Source organism: Rana temporaria, chromosome 4, assembly GCF_905171775.1.
Source record: "Rana temporaria chromosome 4, aRanTem1.1, whole genome shotgun sequence".
Lineage (NCBI taxonomy): Eukaryota > Metazoa > Chordata > Amphibia > Anura > Ranidae > Rana > Rana temporaria.
This window is the reverse complement of record NC_053492.1, coordinates 17,601,820-17,624,051: the sequence shown is the minus strand read 5'-3', so window position 1 is coordinate 17,624,051 and position 22,232 is coordinate 17,601,820. Positions and strand designations below refer to the sequence as shown.

The following is a 22,232-nucleotide window of genomic DNA, read 5'->3' as shown; positions in this document are numbered from 1 at the left end:
TGTGTAGAAAGCTTCTCGTAGGATCTGGTAAACCCAAAACAATTTATGTTTTTGAGGGTTTCCCTAGTATCAGTGCTAGGCTTGGTTGTGATTGTGCTGTACAATTGAAGCAAGTAACAAAATGTCAAATGTGTGCATATTGTAAAAAGTGTGATCTGGGGATGCCATAGCTCTGTTGGAGCATAGAGAATGGCACCCATGAACCACATGGGTCCAAACTATTTGGGAATTAACTATATCCCTTTGATACCAAAGACTAAAAGCTAGAGACCGGACTCCTTGACAGGAGAGGACGTTAAGGGCATTAACAGAAATAATAGGCATGGGATTTTCAATATCTTTCCCCTCTCCTTCCAGGTCTCATAGGAGCATATTATGTTTAATGTGAGTAGGGAGAGCATCAGGAGGTGTGTGTAATAATTCCTGACTCAGGAACCATGTTGGTGTAGTTGGAATTGTTGTTAGTCCAATGTTCTTCATGCTGTGTCAGGCTGGCTACGTTATATAAGTTGAGGTTGGGAAAATGTGCCCCTAAGTATATTTTGGGTAGTTGTAATTTTTCCAATGCAATTTTAAGCCTCCTGCCTTTCAATATAATAACTTGTAAGCCCCCTCTTCTGACTAAAAGTCATTACTCTGGCTAGGGTCCTTACCCAAAGTACTAAGGCCCAGATTCTGAAAGGGCTTACGATGGCGCAACGCCATGTGCGCCGTCGTAAGTCCTAATCTGGGCCGTCGTATCTATGCGACTGATTTTTAGAATCAGTTACGCATAGATAACCATTAGATCCGACAGGCGTAAGGCTCTTACGCTGTCGGATCTTAAATGCAACATTTTTTTTCGCCGCTAGGTGTCGCCTCCATCGTTTTCCCGATCGAGTATGCAAATTAGCAAAATACGCGAATTCCTGAATGTACGCGCGGTCGACGCAGTGAAGATACGCCGTTTACGTTAGATTTGCGATGCGTAAAGTTGCCCCTGCTATATGAGGGGCAACCAATGTTAAGTATGGCCGTCGTTCCTGCGTCGAAATTTAAAAATTTACGTTGTTTGCATAAGTCGTCCGTGAATGGCGCTGGACGCCATTTACCTTCACGTCGAAACCAATGACGTCCTTGTGACATCATTTAGCGCAATGCACGTCTGGAAATTTTAGAGACGGGTCATGCGCAGTACGATCGGCGCGGGAACGCGCCTAATTTAAATGATCCACGCCCCCTACCTGGATCATTTGAATTAGGCAGGCTTGCGCCGGAGGATTTACGCTATGCCGCCGCAACTTTACAGGCAAGTTCTTTGTGAATAAAGCACTTGCCCATAAAACTTGCGGCGGCGTAACGTAAACGAGATACGTTACGCCCGCATAGTTTTATGCCGAGATACGAGAATCTGGGCCTTAAAGTATTATAACCGGGGGCAAGCTGCAAAGCAGGTATCTGACTCCTTTCTTAACTGTATGTCAGGAGGGAAAATGTAGAGCTTGAGTCCTCCCACCAGCAGTCAGTTACAAGCCAAGGTTACACAATACACTTTACTCTAGGAAAAAGACAGGAGCCAAACTTTTACCATGGATATTTGCAAGGTCTGGCTATGCTCAGGGATACAGGCTGGGTCATTAGGTAGGGTCCTGGGCTGCAGCTGAGGACTAGTCACAGTAGCCTCAATATCAAGAAATTTACTTTTCTTCTTGGATGTACATAAGCCCTAAGTCAAACATTTCCTACATGTGTATGGCATTACAATTTGCATAATCATAATCATCTGAAGCATAATCATCTGAAGCCAGGCATGATGGTAATGACCATGTAGTCATTGTTCCCATGTCCTCAAGAATTATCACCATAGGTGAGTGGTCTAAGACCGCCATTGTTTTAGTGGAAGCCTCCTGAGGTAGCAGATTTGCTAACACTAGAAAGATGTCCAGCCTAGACAAAGACTGGTGAGGGTGAGGAAATTGGCAAAATGCCGTTCTAAAGGTTGAAGATGTCTCCAGAAATCCTTAAGGTCAACAGTCTTGGACAACATACATGTAGAGCTGGGTAGACTGAACACATGTTGGACCTGATGAAGATTTGGGAACCGTAAATCTGTCTTCCTTAGAAGAGAGCATTTTACTGAATTGCTCACTGATGATAATTCCATCCTGGCATTGGTGGGTTATGGTGAATTGAAGCAGTTGTTGAAAAAATAGCTTGCTGTTGGTGTTAGGCCCATAAATTACTACAATAGCAAATTTCCTGCTCATGTAAGTCCATCTACTTTCCACTTGATCTGCTCACTGGTTTATGATACAGCAAGATAATTGTTGGTAACAATTATTGTACCGGCTTTATAAACTCGTACAGAGGAGCCAAAAATGAAAAAAAATATCATAAAAGTAAAAAGTAGTTCAATAAAGGTGCAATAAACATCCAATACACATAACACACAGAATTAGAAATCAGAGAGCTACAAGGAACCTCTATTACACTGTATACAGTATATGGAGTATCTAAGAAAGACAGCTTCGGCTACAACAAAAAAATCCCAGCCAGAAACATCCAGCCTAGCCAATTAAAAGTCTTATCCTTGTCTTATTTTCTGTTTTCTTTTTCTTCTTTCCAAGCACTGGCTAACCACATTTCAATAACTTTTACATGTTTTTTAAGGATGATTTCCTAGAAGAAGTCTGAAGATTGGATAGATCCAGACGGAGACTATCATGCTTCTCATCAGAGACACTTCCTCTAGGCCCATAATGAATTCCCTGCAAATGTCTGAAGTTTCCTTCATGTCAGCAATACACCTTCTGCTAATTAATAAAGATAATTTGAAGTGTCACATGTATCTGTAGTGTCATTACTTGTTCTAGGTGCAGAAAGCAACCTCCAGAATTTTTAACAGTTTGGGAGTTTGTTTTTCTCCTTTTTCGGTTTAATACGAAAATGAGGTCTTTAGAATGGTCGCTGACCATTTTCAGTCCTTCTCTGCTTTGGTGTTTCTGCCTGGCTGTGGTATAGAGGTTCTTCAGAAAGCTGGCCCCTTTGAGGGCTCATGTTGATGGGCCTTGTGTTTTCGGCTGCACATCAAACTCAAATCAGCAGATCCCCCATTTACATAGAAAACCGTAGAAAGATAGAAAAGTGATGGCAAAAAAAAGACCAAGGAGCCCAACAAGTCTGCCCATTTTTTTGTTTTGGTAATAGTATAGAACTAAAGTATGCGTGATGTGGTTGGCACCACCTGTCTGACCTGCTTTGTGTTTCTCTGGATGCAGTACATCCTACTGAGATTCCTTTGCATTGCAGACAAAGAAAGGCAAAGACAGCCCCATGCATAGCTCCCAACTGTCCCTGATTTGGAGCAAAGTCCCTCTGTCCCTCATTCCTCTGATCTATGGAGTTGTATATAAAATGTACTTTTTATCTATCAAAAAGTGTTTTCCAGCTCTAAACCTTTCATCTGATTTCTAAATGGCTGCATTTGTAAATGCCAAAAGCCAATATAAAGGAATAATAGTGGTAAAAAAGTACTTGTGGGTTTAACCAATCTTGTTTTTTTGTTGTACAATTCTCCTTTAAGGGGGTGTGGCAAGGGGTGTGTCCTATGCCTGCATACTTTTAATGATAGGTGTCCCTCATTCTCATCTCAAAAAGTTGGGAGGTATGCCCATGCCATTCCTTCCAGGTTCTCTGATATTGTTTTTGTTTAATTTATTTATAGCACTGATGTAGAGAATATATGGAAACCCCTATAAGGTCCCACAAGTAGGTCCAGGGAAAACACCCATTTTACCACTAAGAACCTTGAAAAAGGGGAGCCATAATCCGATGAAGCATGTTGGCTGCACACCTTTTACCGACTATTAACAAAGTCTGAAACAGAAACTTTCATGTGTATGACTTTTCATGCAAGGCCTTCCTTACCACACATTCAAACTCATCCATCCTGAGGAACCAACCTCCTGCCCAGTACCTCCAGGAGTCAAGTAGGGGCTCCGCCCACTGGACCACATCATTTATTCACAGTGTTCTGTGAATGTGAAAACTGCAAGTTCCAACAGCCTTTGTGGCTGTTGGCTTGTATATAGTTCTCAATGAACTACGAGGGCGCTGTTGAACGCTCTAGAAGTTCATTGAGCTTCCTGTCATTAAGTAACTGCCTGCCGGTATTGGAGGCATAGAACGGCAGACACAATCCGCGCTAACCCCTTAAATTGAGTGAATACTTAAATAATAAATGACTGTGACATAAAATAATTAAATGTAAAGTGCTGCACCTCAATACAAAGAAGCCTAATATTGGGCTCCAAACAACATATGGGAAAAAAGTGCGCTACTTAGAAATCAATAATAAATGTAATGAATATGAAAAAGTTCAATATTGTGAAAATATGAATAAAGTGAAAAAAATATATATATAATAATATTGTCCCATGCAGGAATCCAGCTGGGTTGTGCAATCATATGTGAATAAATCCTATCAGGAAAACATCCATTCTTAGAAGCTTTGGCTCATCCCAGGGCTCTTGCTGCTACAGATGAATCAGCTGGCAAAAAACTTCAATCCAACACAGGAAAAAGATGGCAGCTTATCAGATAGATGGACCCACAAGGGGTCAGTCAGGCACTCAGTGTAGATATCAATCGCGGGGTCCCGTTTAGCTGTTCAGGTGCTTCCCTCTCACGGACACTCAAGAACCAGGTTCAGGAATCCCACTTTCTGCTCCAGATTTGGCAACTGAAATTCGTGTGCTCAGACCGTATATGAAATTAAGATGGAAGGGAGGACTCTCGTCATTACGAGTCTGGAAGAGTCCTCCCTTCCATCTTAATTTCATATACGGTCTGAGCACACAGATTTCGGTTGCCAAATCTGGAGCAGAAAGTGGGATTCCTGAACCTGGTTCTTGAGTGTCCGTGAGTGTCTGAGTGCCTGACTGACCCCTTGTGGGTCCATCTATCTGGTAAGCTGCCATCTTTTTCCTGTGTTGGATTGAAGTTTTTTGCCAGCTGATTCATCTGTAGCAGCAAGAGCCCTGGGATGAGCCAAAGCTTCTAAGAATATATGTTTTTCTGATACGATTTATTCACATATGATTGCACAACCCAGCTGGATTCCTGCATGGGACAATATTATTATATATATATTTTTTTCACTTTATTCATATTTTCACAATATTGAACTTTTTCATATTCATTACATTTATTATTGATTTATAAGTAGCGCCCTTTTTTCCCTTCAGGTATTGGAGGTATGGACAGACAGCTACACAGACAGAGGTCCTCCCAGCTGTGTACAGAGCGGTTCTTGTAGCCGGGGAGCGGAGTACAGGGGACACGGTGCGAGAATATGTGGAAGTGAACCATGACCTCATTTGGTAGGTGGGAGGGGGGAGATATACTATTGGGGGAGGGTGGGAGGGGGGCAATGATGTTATTGTACACTATCACAGGACACTGGACACAAGTGGGTACTAATGGGCGTAGAGGAGACCCCCCACCTAGCTGGTAAGAGCGAGGGGGGAGGTACACGATAGATAGATGAGGGGAGGGGAGGGAGGAGTAGGGGATTGTGATGTTATTGAACACGGACACTGGAAATAATCAGGTCACATGGGGGATTAGGGGGGGACCCCTCTAACTGGCTAAATGTAAATGGTAAGATAGCCCTTTTTTTTTTTTTTTTCCCTTCTTTACACTGAGAGGAGATGGAGTCACAGGACTAGAAATAGTACCCAGAGGATGGTTAAGAAATATGGGTAATGAGAGATATGAGAGGCAGGTGGAGAGAGGAGGAGGAGGAGGAGAGGGGGAGGGGGCAGAGGGTGATGAGAGGGAGGAAGGAGGAGAGGGGGAGGGAAAATTAGGGGAGACGAGAGGAAAAGGAGGTGTATGATTTAATGAAGATATTGGGACTTTTCCCCCTGAGGGGGTTTTCTTATTTTTTTTTGGTGTTTGTTGTTTGATGGGACAAAATGAATAATGCTACTAAATTGTTTATATATATATAAATAGGTGGGCTATGGACGGAGAGTCCGCTCTGACTCAGCTGCTCTCTACCCTAACCCCTCAATAGGCCAACACTCAACTATAGGTTGGGAATTGAGTGTATAAAGCAAGAAGCTTTACTGACTTGTGCGGCCAAGTAGGGGTTGGTTGTCGAGTTATTAGGGGATTTTTTTTTTTTTCCTTTTCTAGGGTTTTTTTTTTGGGGGGGGGGGGGGTTGGGATTTTTTTTTTTTTTTTTTTTTTTTTGGGGGGTTGTTTTTTTTTGTTCTCTCTCCTCTCCTTCTCTCTCCCTCTCTCCCTCTCTCTCTCTCTCTCTTTTGGCCCTCTCCTCCTCAGCGTTAGAGAATACTGTTATTCTTTATTCTCTCTCTTTGGACCTTGTGTACTGTTAGTCCTCTATTCAAACTTCGACCCGCTTTAAACGGGGTAAGGTAGGAAAAGGAAAAGGGAAAAATGGAAACTTTACAGATTATGTCATTTAATGTCAAAGGACTAAATATTCCAGAAAAAACGCCGAATGTTAGCACAGGATCTCAAGAGATACCAGGTAGATATTGCCTTTATTCAAGAAACTCATTTTAAAGAGGAAAAGCTGAATTTACTTAGGAGTAGAGAATACTCAACGGTATACCATGCAACTAACCCAGAGGCAAAGACTAAGGGAGTATCTATTATGATATCTAACAGAGTAGCGTGGGAACATAGGGAAGTCTTGATAGATGCAGCAGGAAGATACTTGTTTATTAAAGGAACAATCAGAGGGATTACAATGACATTTGTAACTTATTATGCCCCAAATGTTCAACAAGATACATTTTTTAAAAGAATGTTGGGTGTACTCGTGGAGTTTTCAGAAGGGCAGTTAATTATGGGAGGAGATGCAAATATCCCTTTAATACCATGTGAAGATACATCAGGGGGAATATCATCAGTACCAGCTAAAGTTAGAAAGGGGATTTCAAAGGCATTGATAGAGGCAAGAGTAGTAGATATATGGAGATTATTTCATCAGAATGAAAAAGATTTCTCCTTCTTTTCCAACCCTCATAGGTCTTACTCAAGAATAGATATTTTTTTAATCCCACATAAACAATTACAATTTGTTAAAGAAACTTCAATTGGTATAATTACCTGGTCTGATCATGCGCCAATTTTTCTAAAATACCAACCAGTAGAAGGGAAATATTCAATGGTAACCACCTGGAAACTTAATGAGAGCCTCCTCCAGGACCCAAGGGTCCTAGAGGACGTACAGAAAGAATTAGTATTCTTTTTTCAAACAAACGATAACTCGGAAAGCCCCACGGGGGTAATCTGGGAAACGCACAAAGCCGTAATACGAGGAATTCTGATTAAGCATGGCTCAAGAATTAAGAAAATTAGGGAGGCTAAATTAACCGAATTACTAACAAAGATTCATACACTAGAAGCAAAACATAAACATGCTCAGACAACGGCAGTGGAACAAGAATTATTTAAAATAAGGACCCAGGTCATAGATTTACTACAATATAAAGCCAAAATGGCATTACAGATAGGTCGCAAATGTAGTTATGAATCAGGTAACAAATGCGGAAGACAATTAGCTAGAGCACTAAGAGATGTACAAGTAAGGACTTATATACCCCTAATTAAGAAGCAGGATGGAACGGAGGTTCAGATGCCAGGACAAATTGCGGATGCCTTTGGTGATTTTTACTCCTCACTTTATAATCTAGATTTGGAGGCCCCAGACCAAGACGGAATGGAAGAATACTTAACATTAAGTGAAATGCCATGTCTGTCTATAGCAGATACTGAGGAGTTGGAATCACCAATAACAGTAGAAGAGGTGAGAGGAGCAATACAATCATTAGAAAATGGGAAAGCACCAGGCCCAGATGGCCTTACGGCCCAGTATTACAAATCACTTTGCCCAGAACTTATACTCTTTATGGTTAAAATGTTCAATGAGGTGGGAAATAAATCAGACTTTCACCCTGAAACAACAAAAGCCACAATAGCAGTGATTCCAAAGGAGGGTAAAGATCTGAGGCAATGCGGTAGTTATAGGCCGATATCCTTGCTTAATGTGGATCTTAAAATATTCAGTAAGATACTGGCCCTTAGACTGCAACAATATCTTCCCTCCTTGATCCATCAAGATCAGGCAGGCTTTATTCCAACAAGGGAGGCAAGAGATGACACTATTAGAGCAATAAACTTAAAACACATAGCAGATTCGTCTAAAATTCCTTGTGTGTTCCTGGGGACGGATGCCGAAAAAGCTTTTGATCGGGTGGGGTGGGAGTTCATGTTCTCAGTTCTACGGCATATAAAACTAGGAGAGAAGATGATTGGAAGGATTGCAAGCATGTATAAGAACCCTGTGGCGCAGGTAAAGGTGAATGGAGTAACCTCATCCCCCTTTAAGATAAAAAATGGGACAAGACAAGGCTGCCCCTTATCACCCCTGATATTCGCCTTGACTTTAGAACCCTTCTTATGTAAAATAAGACTTAACAAAGATATCAAAGGAATTGAAATAAAAGGAACACAACATAAAATAGCAGCATATGCTGACGACATGCTATTTGCAATAACAAATCCGACGGTGTCATTACCGATCCTGATCAAGGAAATGAAATTATACGGTAGACTTTCATATTTTAAAATAAATTGTAGTAAGTCAGAGGCCATGATGATAGCAATACCAAAAGAAATATCAAAAGGATTGGAACTAAGTTTTAAGTTTAAATGGGCAGCTCATAGTCTGAAATACCTGGGGACAAGGATCGCAGTGACCTCAAAGGAAATGTATGAATTGAACTTTGTACCTCTACGGAACAAAATACGTGAATTGTTGGAAAAATGGAACAAAGGAATGTTTTCTTGGTTTGGAAGGAGCAATATAATTAAGATGAATATATTACCCAAAATATTGTACTTGCTCCAGGCAATTCCGATAACACTACCAAGAATTTTTTTTAAGAACTTACAATCAGTATTTACAGAGTTCATATGGGCAGGAAAGTCACCAAGGATAAGGAGGTCACTGCTATCCTTACCAAGGCAATATGGAGGCTTAGCAGTACCAGATATCTATAAATACTACCAGTCAGTACACTTGGGTCGAGTACTTGATTGGTGTAGACATAAGAACACAAAGATATGGCCAAACTTAGAACAATTACAATGTAAAGAATTACTAAGTAGAGCCCCATGGTGCTATAAAGTAGTTGCAACTAACACAAAAAAACACCCAACAATAGGTACAACTTTAAGGATTTGTTATAATTTGTTCTCTAGGCAATTAATTTCTACGGATAATTCGTCTCTTGCACCAATACTGGGTAATCCGCAGTTTATACCTGGCATACAGAAAGGCCCCTTTTCGGCATTGATTGAGAAGGGGATATACCAGATTTCCAATTTTAGAAACGAAGGCAAGTGGGTAACAATACAGAACTTGATGGATAAAAATGGACCTTATCAGCTGGAGTTCTGGCAAGCAGCACAATTAACACATTTCTTAAATTCCCAAGTGATTCCATGGTACCGGGATCGGGAAATGTCACAATTTGAGAAACAATGTATGGAAGAAGAACCAAGTATACATACAATATCTAAAATGTATGCAATATTGAGTAGTCCATCAGGAAACTTCCAGTTGCCTTTTTTCCAGAAATGGGAATCAGACCTGGGTAGGATTTTTGAGGAAAAACAAAAAACTAAAATGATAAAAGCTATATTTAAGACAGCAACCTGTACCAAAATGCAGGAATGCAACTACAAAATAATTGCACAATGGTACAGGACTCCAGATAAGCTACATAGATACTACCCAAACATAAAAGACGAATGCTGGAGATGTAAGGCAGAAAAAGGTACGATGGTGCATATTTTTTGGACATGCTCTAAAATTAGGGGGTTCTGGGGAGGGGTCCGGAAGATTATACAAAAATTTAGCAAAAAGACTATACCAGAGGACCCAGCTTTCTTCCTGCTGCATCTGTCAGACATTTCCTGGGGAATAAAAGGGAACCCATTACTGTATCACCTGTTGAATGCTGCTAAAGCATGCATACCGCTTAAATGTAAACAAATACAACCCCCTACTTTGAGTATGTGGATTAGGAAGGTGGAAGAAGTAAATAGAATGGAGGATCTGATATGGGCAAGTAGGAAACAGGGAGAGGTTTATAGGAAGATTTGGACACCATGGAATGATTGGATTCAGTCTGAGGATGGAGGAGGATTGACGGGGGAGGAGTAGGGTACGTGGGGGGGGAGAGAGGGAGAGATACAACTTCTTTTTTTTCCTTTCTTTTTTCCCTCCTTTTATTTTTCTTTTTTTTTATTATTATTTTTTTTTTTTTTTTTTTTTATTATTATTATTTTGATTAACTTTGGAATTAGATGGGGGTGGGGTGGGGAAATTTGTGAATGTATATTTTAATAAGGAACGAGAAGGAACTATAAGTACCATGGGGGGAGAGAGCACTGGGAGTGGGTTAAAATAAAATAATAGAAGGGAGGGCATGGGATAGCGTCCCCCCATGCCCAAATATTAGGGAATTTGAAATTTTTGTTTGTTTATCAAATGCTATCCCTTACAGTGCCCTCCCCCCCTTTGTTTATGGATTAATTTTGGGAATCAATTGGCCATGCCTTCAACTCGGCGAGTGGGAGGATGGGAATTAAATAAGGGAGATGGAAAGATCCCAATTGTAGGAATGTGATCGTTTGGTTCCTTCTTGTTTAGTTTCTTTTTCCTTTTCTTTCTTTCTTCTCTTCCTCTCTTGAGAGGAGTGAATAGAGAGATTGTATTATGCTAAATTCTTTGGAATGTATTTGGATTTATTTACTTATATTTGTTAAGATGATTGCTATTTCCCATGTTTTGTACAAATGAAGAGGAAAATTTATTTTGAAAAAATAAAGAAATTGAACAAAAAAAAAGAATATATTAGTTTTCCATAGCGCAACTTTATTTTTATATGTTTCTACTTGCTGTGTATGTTACTTTCTAGTTGCAGCTTTTTCTTATGCCGCATACACATGACCATTTTTCATGACGAGAATTTTTTTTTTTAATTGGTTGTGAAAAACTGTCGTGTGTATGCTCCAGAGCATTTTTGTAGATGAGAAAAATGGCAGAATTTTTTTTAGAACCTGCTCTATTTTTTCTCGTCATTTTTCACGCCTTTTTTATTTACGTCGTGAAAAATGGTCGTGTGTACGCTTTAACGAGGGGGAAAAAAACACGCATGCTCAGAAGTAATGAGACAGGGAAATTAGCAAAAGCAGCCCAAAGGGTGGCGCCATTCGAATGGAACTTCCCCTTTATAGTGTCGTCGTACGTGTTGTACGTCACCGCGCTTTTGCTCGAGCATTTTTTTTCACGAACGTGGGTATGCAAGGCAGGCTTGAGAGGAATCACAACAAATCACGTCGAGATGACATGACAAGAATAACGTGTGTAAAGGGTTGCTTTATTAGCGTGGTATCTTTGTTTATAGCTACACAGACAGACAGTCTGCAGGACTGTGGCATTACACCCACAATCTAATGATTGTGGTGCAATACTTTACAGGCTCCTAACACAAAATAACGAATGCTTTTTTTTTTTGTACCTGCAAAAGAAATGTACATTTTTTTTCTTTTTTTGTAAAGGTAAACGTACCCTTTAAAAAGCAATTACCCAGGCACGCAACACTATACCCAAATAACTTTTTATCATATTATTGAGGCAGATAGAACTTTCTTTTGGTGGTATTTATTTTATATATATATATATATATATATATATATATATATATATATATATATATATATATATATATATATATATACCGAAAATATTGAAAACAAATCTTAGTTTTTATTATATTATTTTTCAAAAAAAAAATAATCTTTCTTCATGAATTTAGGCTGAAATGTATTCTGATACATTTCTTTGGTAAAAAAATATCCCAACTCAGTGTATATTATTTGGTCAGTGTAAAAGTTAAAGAGTCTACAAACTGCAGAGAATGTTGGACAACAGATGTCCCAATTTTAGTAGAAGAGAACTGGGAGGAGATATGGAGGTTCCCATTCCAGATATTAGTATCACTTCGAGATAAATTAATCCAATTTAAAATAACACACAGGAGCTACTATAGACCATAAGTTATATAAGATTTTTCCATCAAACCCTCATAAATGTTGGAGATGTGCAGGCATTCCAGGAAATTGTATTCAGTCTGGACTTGTCCAAAGATAGTGGTATTCTGGAGGGAGGTCTTGAGAATAATTACGATAGTAACATCAATATCTTTGGAACAAGAGGCAGAGATGTCTAAAAAATCATGGGCCAAATTCTCAAAACCATGTGTAAATTTAGGATTATCTAACTTATGTCATTTAAGTTACGGCGCCCTAAGTTGGTGTCGTAACTACCGTATTCTCAGTGCATTTGCACACAAAACTGCGCCATCCTTAACTTAAGTTTCAATGCCTAAGGCGTGGTTATGGCAAGTGGGAATGAAGTGGGCGTGCTTCATTGTAATGAGCCGTGACCCCATGCAAATGAAGTGCCGGCCGTACTGCGCATGCGCGCACGAATCTGGACCTCAATGCGCATGTGCAGAACTTTGGTCAGCGCAATCAGTGAGATAGGTAAAAGGCCAAGCGTACTTAGTTTGAAGATCGCCCTGTGTTTAAATAGCCCCAGTCAAACACACTTCAATTGCAAAAGTATTTCCCTGTGTTCCCTTCCTAAAGCAAGTTGCTTCTGCTTTGAACGTTTGTCAGTGTTTGTTGGTAAGATTGTTTTGTGAGAAAAGTGTTTGTGGAGTTGGAGGGTATAGTTGGTGTTTGTTTTTGCTAATTTGTTTTTTGTTTTGATTGTTTGCCTGTTTGTTTTTCCTAATAGTATTTTTTGGGTTTTGTTTAGATTTTTTGTTTTCCTTTTTTGCCTGTTTGTTTTCGAATTAATAGTAGCTGTCTGTCTATTTTTTATTTTGGCTTGTTTGTATTTTCTTTGGTGTGTGTGTGTATTGTTGTTTGTTTGTTGGCTGAGTTTCCTGTTGCTGGGTGTTGTCTGTCATGGCTCCCAAGCGCAGGAAGCTTAATTTTTCACCGGCAGAGAAGCATATACTTGCTCAGGGCGTCATTAAATTTGGGCGATTTCTCCATGGCCCTGAGAGCCACACCACCACCCCGGCCAGGAGGAAGGAGATCCTTCAAAAGATCACCGATCGGATCAATGCGGCGGGGGGGGGGGGAGACCAGGACCATCGCTGGAGTTCAAAAAAAAATTAACGACTTGAGGAGCGTGTCCCGGAACAAGCTGGCAACGCTGCATGCCCATACCAGGGGCACTGGAGGAGGAGGACCCTGCCCAGTCAGGATGAGTGAGGAGGAATGGGCAGTGGCCCAGTGTTTCCACCCACAGCAGGTGGTGGGCCTGCCTGGCTTTGACAATGATCCTCTTATGAGGACAGGTAATTTTTTGGAATTTCTATCTGGGGATTAGCATGTGTGGGTGGGGGAAGGGAAGATGTGCCAAGTGTATGAATCCAACAACCTGTGATTGTTTTGTGTCCTCCCCAGATGGCCAGGAGGTGGCAGCCCCATCAGCCCAGGAGGTGGCAGCCCCATCAGCCCAGGAGGTGGCAGCCCCATCAGCCCAGGAGGTGGCAGCCCCATCAGGTCAGGAGGTTGCAGGCCCATCAGCCCAGGAGGTGGCAGCCCCATCAGGTCAGGAGGTTGCAGGCCCATCAGGGCAGGCTGCTGCACCACCCCCAAGACAGGCTCATGCAGAGTCCCAAGAAGGGCAGGATTCGCCATGGGAGGGGAGTGCCCACAACTCCCCTAATTTGGATGTTGAGTGGGAGGAGGATGAGGGGGAGGAAGATGACAATATTCTGATTGGGCAGGAAATAATGATGGGCCAAGATATGACTTTTGAATCATCCCCTGAGGGAACCCCACAGGCGCCCAGAAGTCAGGCCACCATCATGGGTCGCCCCTTCCAACCCTCCTCCAACATGCAGCAGCACCCATGGCTCACTCCAACTCCTCCTCCAAGGCCACAAGCCTCAGGGGCAAGTAGGATGCCGACCCCTGAAAACAGGGGGGGGTTGGTGCGTCTGCCGGTCAGTCTGTTGAGGGACAATGTCCGGCAGACCCGCAGTCTGTCTGCAATACAAAAAACTATCAGCAAGGTGGAGCGCAGCCTGGGTGCAATGAGGGAGTCACTGGGTGACGTGGCCACCAACTCCGTGGGGGTCATCACCTGTTTGTGGGACCTGAGGAACGCCACAACAGGTGTGGCCCAGGAGGTGACTGCCCTCACCCAGGCTGTGCAGGCCAATACCCAGGCTGTGCAGGCCAATACGGCTGCCATAACTTCCTGTCTGACAAGGATAGCCGTTGCCTTGGAGGGAAGGCCAGCAGGAGGACAGACACCAGGGGAGGCTGCTTCCTCCCCTGTACAGTCCCCCCGCCCTGAAAATACTCCCTCCCCTGCACAGTCCCCCCCCCCTGAAAATACTCCCTCCCCTGCACAGTCCCCCCCCCCCTGAAAATACTCCCTCCCCTGCACAGACCCCCCCCGTGAAGATCCCCCAGTTGGCCGTGGCCGTCCCCGTGGCCGTCCCCGTGCCCGTCCCCGTGCCCGTGGGCAGCCCAGAAGGAGCACTCGGCAACATCCTTAAGTTGCAGGGGTACTTTTTTTTTTTTTTTTTACACTGTACTTATGATTTGGTATATGTGTGTGAATGATGTGTGAATGTGGGGGGATGGCATTCCTGAAAACATAAGGGTGTCACCCTCAGTTTTGGTGGAGTAGGGATCCCCAGGACCAGGGAGAAGTCATCCTAGGTTCCTGAATGGTGTATGAATGCACAGTGACATAATTGGAGCCGTGGCGGGGCGTTACTGCTCCCAAGTACCAAAGGGGGGGGGGGGTACTTGGATCTAATCCAATTCTATGTGCATGTGATGTGTCTGTGCTAGGGACCACAGTGACGTGCATTCATGCATTCTCATTGTGAGATAATTAATGTGCGTTTTGTAAATCAAAATAAACATTCTGTTTGGCATATAAGTAATGTGCATTTATTTAGCAAAATAAACATTTAAAGGTCACATTATCTCTGTGATTTGGTCTTGGCAAATCAAAAACAAAAATTGTATTAGGATGCATTTACTGGGCAAAGATGCCTTCAGACAGTTGGCTCCTGATTGCCTGGCCCTCAGCAGACCGGGTAGAGGGGTTTGGGGGGGGGGGGGGTTGCCTGGGTGGGGGGTTAGGTCAGGAGATATCTCCACATGCATGCCCCTTCTTAATGCAAAATTGTGCAGTATGCAACATGCACCAATAATTTTGCATACAAAGTCTGGGGAATACAATAGTGTACCCCCAGTCTTGTCCAGGCATCTGAATCGTGACTTTAGCATGCCAAAAGTCCGCTCAACTATAGCCCGGGTCTGGACGTGCACCTCATTGTATTTTCGTTCTCCGGGTGTTTGGGGGTTCCGAAAGGGGGTCATCAGGTGGGGTCCCAATGCATATCCTGAGTCACCTGTAAGGGAAAAGACAGGAGAATATTAGTCATGCATGTGCCCCTTGTGATGTCTCCATCATGGGGGGGGCATACCTGACACCAATGTCACTCACCAATCAGCCAGCTGTCTCCATACACGTTCATCTCCAAGTCTCTGTAGATCTTGGTCTGCCTTAGTATGAAACTATCATGGCACGAGCCGGGAAACTTGGCACAAACGTGCCAGATGAGGCCATGTGCATCGACAATCATCTGGACATTGATTGAATGCCAGCCTTTCCTGTTTCTGAACAGGTGTTCAGTATCATGGGGGGGCTGGAGTGCCACATGGGTGCAGTCAATCGCCCCGATGATCTTAGGAAAGCCAGCAATATTATAAAAGTCTGTCATTGCTTGCACACGCTGGTCCTCCTGGGTGGGCATGACAAACTGATGGCTCATGCGCCGCAGTATGGCAGGGACCACCTGATGTAGGCATTTACTCATGGTTGACTGCACCATCCCAGCCACACCTCCAGATGCTCGCTGGAAGGAGCCACTCGCTAGAAAATGCAGTGTTGCCATAACTTTTTCCAGAGGTGTCAGGGCATGGGAACGTAGGGTTGGGGCGAGTAGATCCTCATGAAGGAGTTGGGTAATCTCCAGGATGGCCTCCCTATCAAATCGGTAGTTGCCAATGACCTCATAAACTGGCATTTCCCAAATATCACGGCGTGGCCGATAAACACGCGCCTGTGCCCTCATCCTCCTCCTCTGTGCCCTCCTCCTCCTTTGTGCCTGTAAGGCAGCAAGTGCCGTCAAAATCATTGCTGGTCCTGGCATTTTTCAACAACAAAAACTTCACAACTAGAGCTGTAACTCCCTTCTGCAAACCCTTCCACAGCATGTGTAAAATTAGGGCTGGTTTTATAATGTGGAAATTTAGTCAGAAAAACTAACAGGTGCGCACAGGGCGGAAAATACGGCACACACACTTAATTCTGAGAATCGCCCTAACTCCCTCATTTGCATCTTTGCCTATCAAAAACAGCGGCGAGCCTCGCGTAATTTGCGCCCGGGAATGCGCAGGTGTAACTACTTTAAGTACGGCTGAAAATACGGAAATCTTTGCTTAAGTCATTTTGACGATCGCGCGCAAATATACGCGCCGTGTAAAATTAGAAAAATGGAGTTAAGTCTGCGTATCTCTTTTGAGAATTTGGCCCCATGTCTACAGGAAAAAGAACACAGGTGGGGCTATTACTTTTCTATGCAAGAAAGACAATAGTGTTGAGTTGGAAGAAGGTTGAAGCTCCCTCGTTGGTGTATTGGAAAAATGTAGTAAATAGCAATTTGCCATTGTATATGGCAGTGATGGCGAACCTTGGCACCCCAGATGTTTTGGAACTACATTTCCCATGATGCTCATGCACTCTGCAGTGTAGTTGAGCATCATGGGAAATGTGGTTCCAAAACATCTGGGGTGCCAAGGTTCACCATCACTGGTATAGGGAGACATATTGTAATAGAGGACAGGGGGAGAAATATGAAAGTATGGGCAAGTTGGATAGAGAATCCCATGACGACTTCAGGATAGAGAGGGTAGGAAGATAGGGTAAACCACAGCATAGAATAAAAGGAGAGAAATTAATGTATAAATGTTTTTTGGGTTAATGAAATAAATGTCAGTGGAATTTTATAAATATAAGTATATTTTTTTGTATGGAAAAAATCAATAAAGCGATATATATATAAAAAAGAGTCTACAAACTGTGGTGCATACTGTATATTTGAAAATAGATCAAGGCCCTAACATGCTAGGACGTATAAATACCCCCTAAATGACCCCTTTTTGCAAAGAACACAGTTCAAGGTATTTAGTAAGCCTTCCTCAGACGGGGTATTCCGATAAAAGAAAACGAAAGATGAACGTACCTAGTGCATTAACAAAAAACATTTAGTCAATAATAGGATCAATAAAATGGACACAGTTGTACCGTAATCACGTTGCTGGTGTCAGGACCTGAGCTTGAACCTGGGACCTCGTCTGTGTCTGGCATCGACTCTTCCCACTGAGCTATCTGGGATGTTGGACAGCTCCCTGTCTGATCTGCTGGATAAACCTATCTGATCCATTAGACTACTCTGCTTGGTGTCTTGATTGCTGTTGAACCTTGAACCCCTTGCTCCGCCCATGAACTTCTTATAAAAGCCTTGTCTCAGCACTTCCTCTTTGCCAGGTTATTGTGCCTTCCCTGCCAGTCCCTTGCGGTTGTCTTTCCTGCTGCCATCTGTGCCTACAACCACTCGTGATTGACCCTTGGCTTGTTCCTGGGATACTCTACTGCCTGATCCCAACCTGCAACCACCCGTGTTTGACCCTCGGCCTGTTCTTTGACTACTCTACTGCTTGATCCCAAACTGCAGCCACTCATGATTGATCCCTTGGCTTGTTTACTGACCACGCTGCTGTTTCATCCTTTTCTGTTTATCCGCTATTGGACCCCGGCTTGCTCGCACCCTGGTGGGGCAAACTTGAGTAGCGCGACCTGGTACTAGCTTGCAGCTAAATCCATCTCCACCATCAGGAGCTCTGAGGAAAACAAGCTAGTACTTAGACTCCGCACCTCAGGGGAGCCTGTGTCATCTGCCAGAAGTGACTGCCTGTATGCCTGTCCTGCCACTGCTATTGCAATTGGTCTTCAAGCCCGACGCCTGATCGTGACAGCTGGTGTGTTTTTATGCCCATTATTAATTGTTACCTTGTGCGTATCCATTTTATTGATCCTATTATTGATTAAATGTTTTTCAAAGCTTAGATGCATAGAGAGGCCCAAAATTCAAAGAGCACCTTTGAAATTTCAAGGAGTGTAAATTATAATTAAATTAACTACCTATCACAATTTTGGAGGCCCTGGAGCACCAGGACAATATAAATACCCACAATATGAAGACATTTCAGACAGCCAACACCTCGAGGCATGATGAGTCTCTTGAAGACTTCATTTTGTTGCCACAAATTTTCAGAAAAGGTAGAAAGAAAATGAAAATGTATTTTCCCACATGCAGCATACTTGGAATTACACCCCAAAACACATTCTTCTACTCCTCCCGTATAGGGCCATACCACAGAGAGAGAATTTTTCACTGCCTAGACCAGATTATAAATTATTTTTTATGTAATATCACACTATATAAGCATCAAATAGAACATCAAAGTCTAATGTCAAAAATGTCATATAATTGAAAAGAAAGAGAAAGGTAGATTGTTGACTGTCGATCTAGTTTAAAAACAAGGTGATTAATCAGTAAATCGATTGGATTGAGGTCTGGGCTTTGACTACACATAACACATTTACATGTTTCCCCTTAAACCACTCAAGTGTTGCTTTAGCAGTGTGTGTGGGGTCATTGTCCTGCTGGAAGGTGAACCTCCGTCCTAGCCTCAAATCACACACAGAGTGGTACAGGTTTTGCTCAAGAATATCCCTGTATTTAACTTGGATTGTTTGTAAGACTGTGGGTGTCCAAGCAGTAATAAAGCACCAAAATCCCGGGGTTGGTTAAAAAATTGGGAGATAGATGGGATTTTTTAGGGTGCAAAGCAGATATCGATAAATCAAGTAATTTGTATAAAAATATTTTTATTTTGTAGAAAAAAATAAAAAATATAACATAAAACAAAAAAAGGGAGAGTAAAAATATTAGAACGATACAGTATTACAGGACAGTAGTATCAGCTGGCATTCCCAACATGTTTCGCCCATAGATCGGGCTTCTTCAAAGGGAAAAGAACTGTCCGGCTAGTAGTACATGTATTCTGAAGACAGAGCAATACAGAAAAAAACAATCAATATCAGATCAAATAAACAGATTAATAACCCATTTTTTAAAATAAATTTTGACATTTTTTTTAATAAAAATATATTTTTTTGTTGTTTATAAATGTCCACGCATCCCCAAATGCAGCCGCTGCAGCATGGCCAACGTAGAGTTCCACCTGGTGGGCATGTCACAGATTAGGCGGTTCTTGGGCAGGTTGTATTCCCTTTGGAGGTCTGCCAGCCGAGCACTGGCACTATATGACCATCGGAAATGCACACAGATTTTCCTGGCCTGCTTCAGGACATCCTGTAAGAACCGCTGCACCACCAAATTAAGGACATGAGCAAAACAGGGCACATGGGTCAGTTGTCCCTGTCACAGGGCGGAAAGGAGGTTGGTGCCATTGTCGCAAACCACCATTCCTGGCTTAAGCTGGCATGGCGTCAACCACCTCTGAGCCTGCCCCTGCAGAGCTGACAGAACCTCTGGCCCAGTTTGGCTCCTGTCCCCAAAGCACACCAGCTCAAGAACCGCATGGCATCTCTTTGCCTGCGTACCTGCGTAGCCCCTTGAATGCCTACGGAGCACCGCTGATTCCGAGGACACATCAGCATTTTGGAGGCGTGGTGGTGGAACAACCTCCAACACTACTGTACCTTGTCCTGCGTCCTACCCAGCTGCCAGCAGAGTCACCCAATGCGCCGTGAAAGATAGGTAACTTCCATGTCCATGCCTGCTGGACATGAGTCAGCGGTAATATGCACCTTACCACTGACCGCCCTGTCCAGCGAGTCATGGACATTGCCTTCCACATGGCGGCAGAGAGCCGGAATCAACTTCCATGAGAAAAAGTGGCATTTAGGAACTTGCCACTGAGGTACCGCACATTCCACAAACTCACGGAAGGGGGCAGAATCTACCAACTGAAAAGGCAGCAGTTGAAGTGCTAGCAATTTAGCTAAGCTAGCATTCAACCGTTGGGCATGTGGATGGCTGGGAGAGAACTTCTTTCGGCGCTGCAGCAGCTGGGGCAGGGAAATTTGCCTGGTACAATCTGCCATCGGTGTACCGATAGTATATTGCCCGCATGTACTAGGCTGTGACACACCTAATTCTACACCTTCAGTCCTATCAGTGCAGGCTTCAGAGAGGACTGAGGGTATAGTGGGGTTGGAGATCCCAGTTGATGAGGGGCAAGGGGAGGTCCACTTTGTTCTTTGGTGTGGGCCTTTGAGGTACGCTTGCCAACGAACTGCATGGCAGATCGACATATGTCTGGTCAAGCATGTGGTGCCCAAGCAGGTGATGTTTTGGCCACGCGAGATACGCTTGAGACTTATGTTGCAAATAGCAGCAGTGCGATCTGATGCACCCGTCTCAAAAAAGGCCCACACCAAAGAACTTTTGGAATAACGCTGAGACACAGCAGCGCCCTGCACATGCGTAGCTCTGCGTTGTGATGCAGTCGGTGTGCTGCCCTTAAGCTGGCCCCTGGAGGGCATCCTGCCTCGTTGGAGATGTGCCTGTGCCTCCTCCTCCTCCTCTATTAGGCACCCGCGTAGAGTCAGTGACCTCATCATCCCCTCCCTCACTGTAGAAAACCTGGCAGTATGCTGCAGCTGGGGGAACATGACTGCCAGATTGCTGTCCTTCTTGGGCACCCCCTCTCTCTGGGATCATGTTACTGCCTTCCTCTAGCTGTGTACCATCATGGGAGCCTTCAAAACGCTGTGCATCCTCATGCAGCATGTACCCAACACTGTGTTTAAACAGTTCGGGGGACTCCTCAGGAGGACATGGTGGGGCTAGGGAAGGAGTTACTGATGCCATTGAGCAGAGGGAAGATGACGCCTTGACAGCTGCTTTGCCAGACAAAGTACTCTGAGCCTGGGTGAGAGAGAATGAGGAGGATGAGGACGGCTTGGTCATCCACTCTACCAAGTCTTCAGCATGTTGCGGCTCAACACGGCCAACTGCCGAAAACAAGGACAAGCATGTCCAACGGCCACGTGCTGATGAGGATGCACCGTGTCCACGACCAGCACTGTTGCCTCTAGGTGCAGAGCCTGCTTGCCCTTGTGACTCTCTGCCTCTCCTTGTTGTCCCTCCAGACATACTAATGGCCTCCAGAGGACAAAGGCAGTACACACACCTCGTAGCTTGAGGTGCAAATTGCAAAGAACACAGGCAGTACACACCAAGTAGCTTTAGGTGCAAACTGCAGAGGACAAAGGCAGTACACTCTATGTAGCTTCAGGTGCAATCTGCAGAGGACACGGACAGTACACACCAAGTAGCTTTAGGTGCAAACTGCAGAGGATAAAGACAGTACACACACCATGTAGCTTTATGGTGCACACTGCAGAGGACACAGGCAGTACACACTACTTAGCTTTAGGTGCAAACTGCAGAGGACACGGGCAGTACACACCAAGTAGCTTTAGGTGCAAACTGCAGAGGACAAAGGCAGTAATCACACCACGTAGCTTTATGGTGCACACTGCAGAGGACACAGGCAGTACACACTACGTAGCTTTAGGTGCAAACTGCAGAGGACATGGGCAGTACACACCAAGTAGCTTTAGGTTCAAATTACAGAGGACAAAGGCAGTACACACATCACGTAGCTTTATGGTGCACACTGCAGAGGACACAGGCAATATACCACGTGAGAATACTGCAGCTAGCACAATCCCCTGCCTGCCAGTAAATTAGGAAGAGCTGATCTAGCTAAACTATACAGTGTATAAATATATGTACAACACCAGGGATGCATATATATCCTCTACACACTATGGCCCAGATTCTCGTAGATCGGCGCATCTTTATGCCGGCGCTACGCCGACGTAACTTAGAGAGGCAAGCTCCGTATTCTCTAATCAGAAGCGTTCATTTTTGCGC

At 43.5% G+C, this 22,232-nt stretch overlaps 1 protein-coding gene across 2 annotated transcripts in view; it reads left to right on the top strand.

Annotated features, from left to right (window-relative positions):
* Window positions 1-22,232, top strand: part of LOC120935997 (WAP four-disulfide core domain protein 5-like) — a 74,928-nt gene that overhangs the window by 20,903 nt on the left and 31,793 nt on the right. Inside the window, exon 5 of one of the 2 annotated variants that reach the window (XM_040348060.1) lies at window positions 2,650-2,821. The exons of the other annotated variant lie outside the window; for it this stretch is intronic. Coding sequence (XP_040203994.1) covers window positions 2,650-2,673 — 24 coding nt within the window. The 3' untranslated portion in view covers window positions 2,674-2,821. Of the gene's footprint in view, window positions 1-2,649; window positions 2,822-22,232 lie in introns of those variants that run through there. 2 annotated transcript variants of the gene reach the window in all.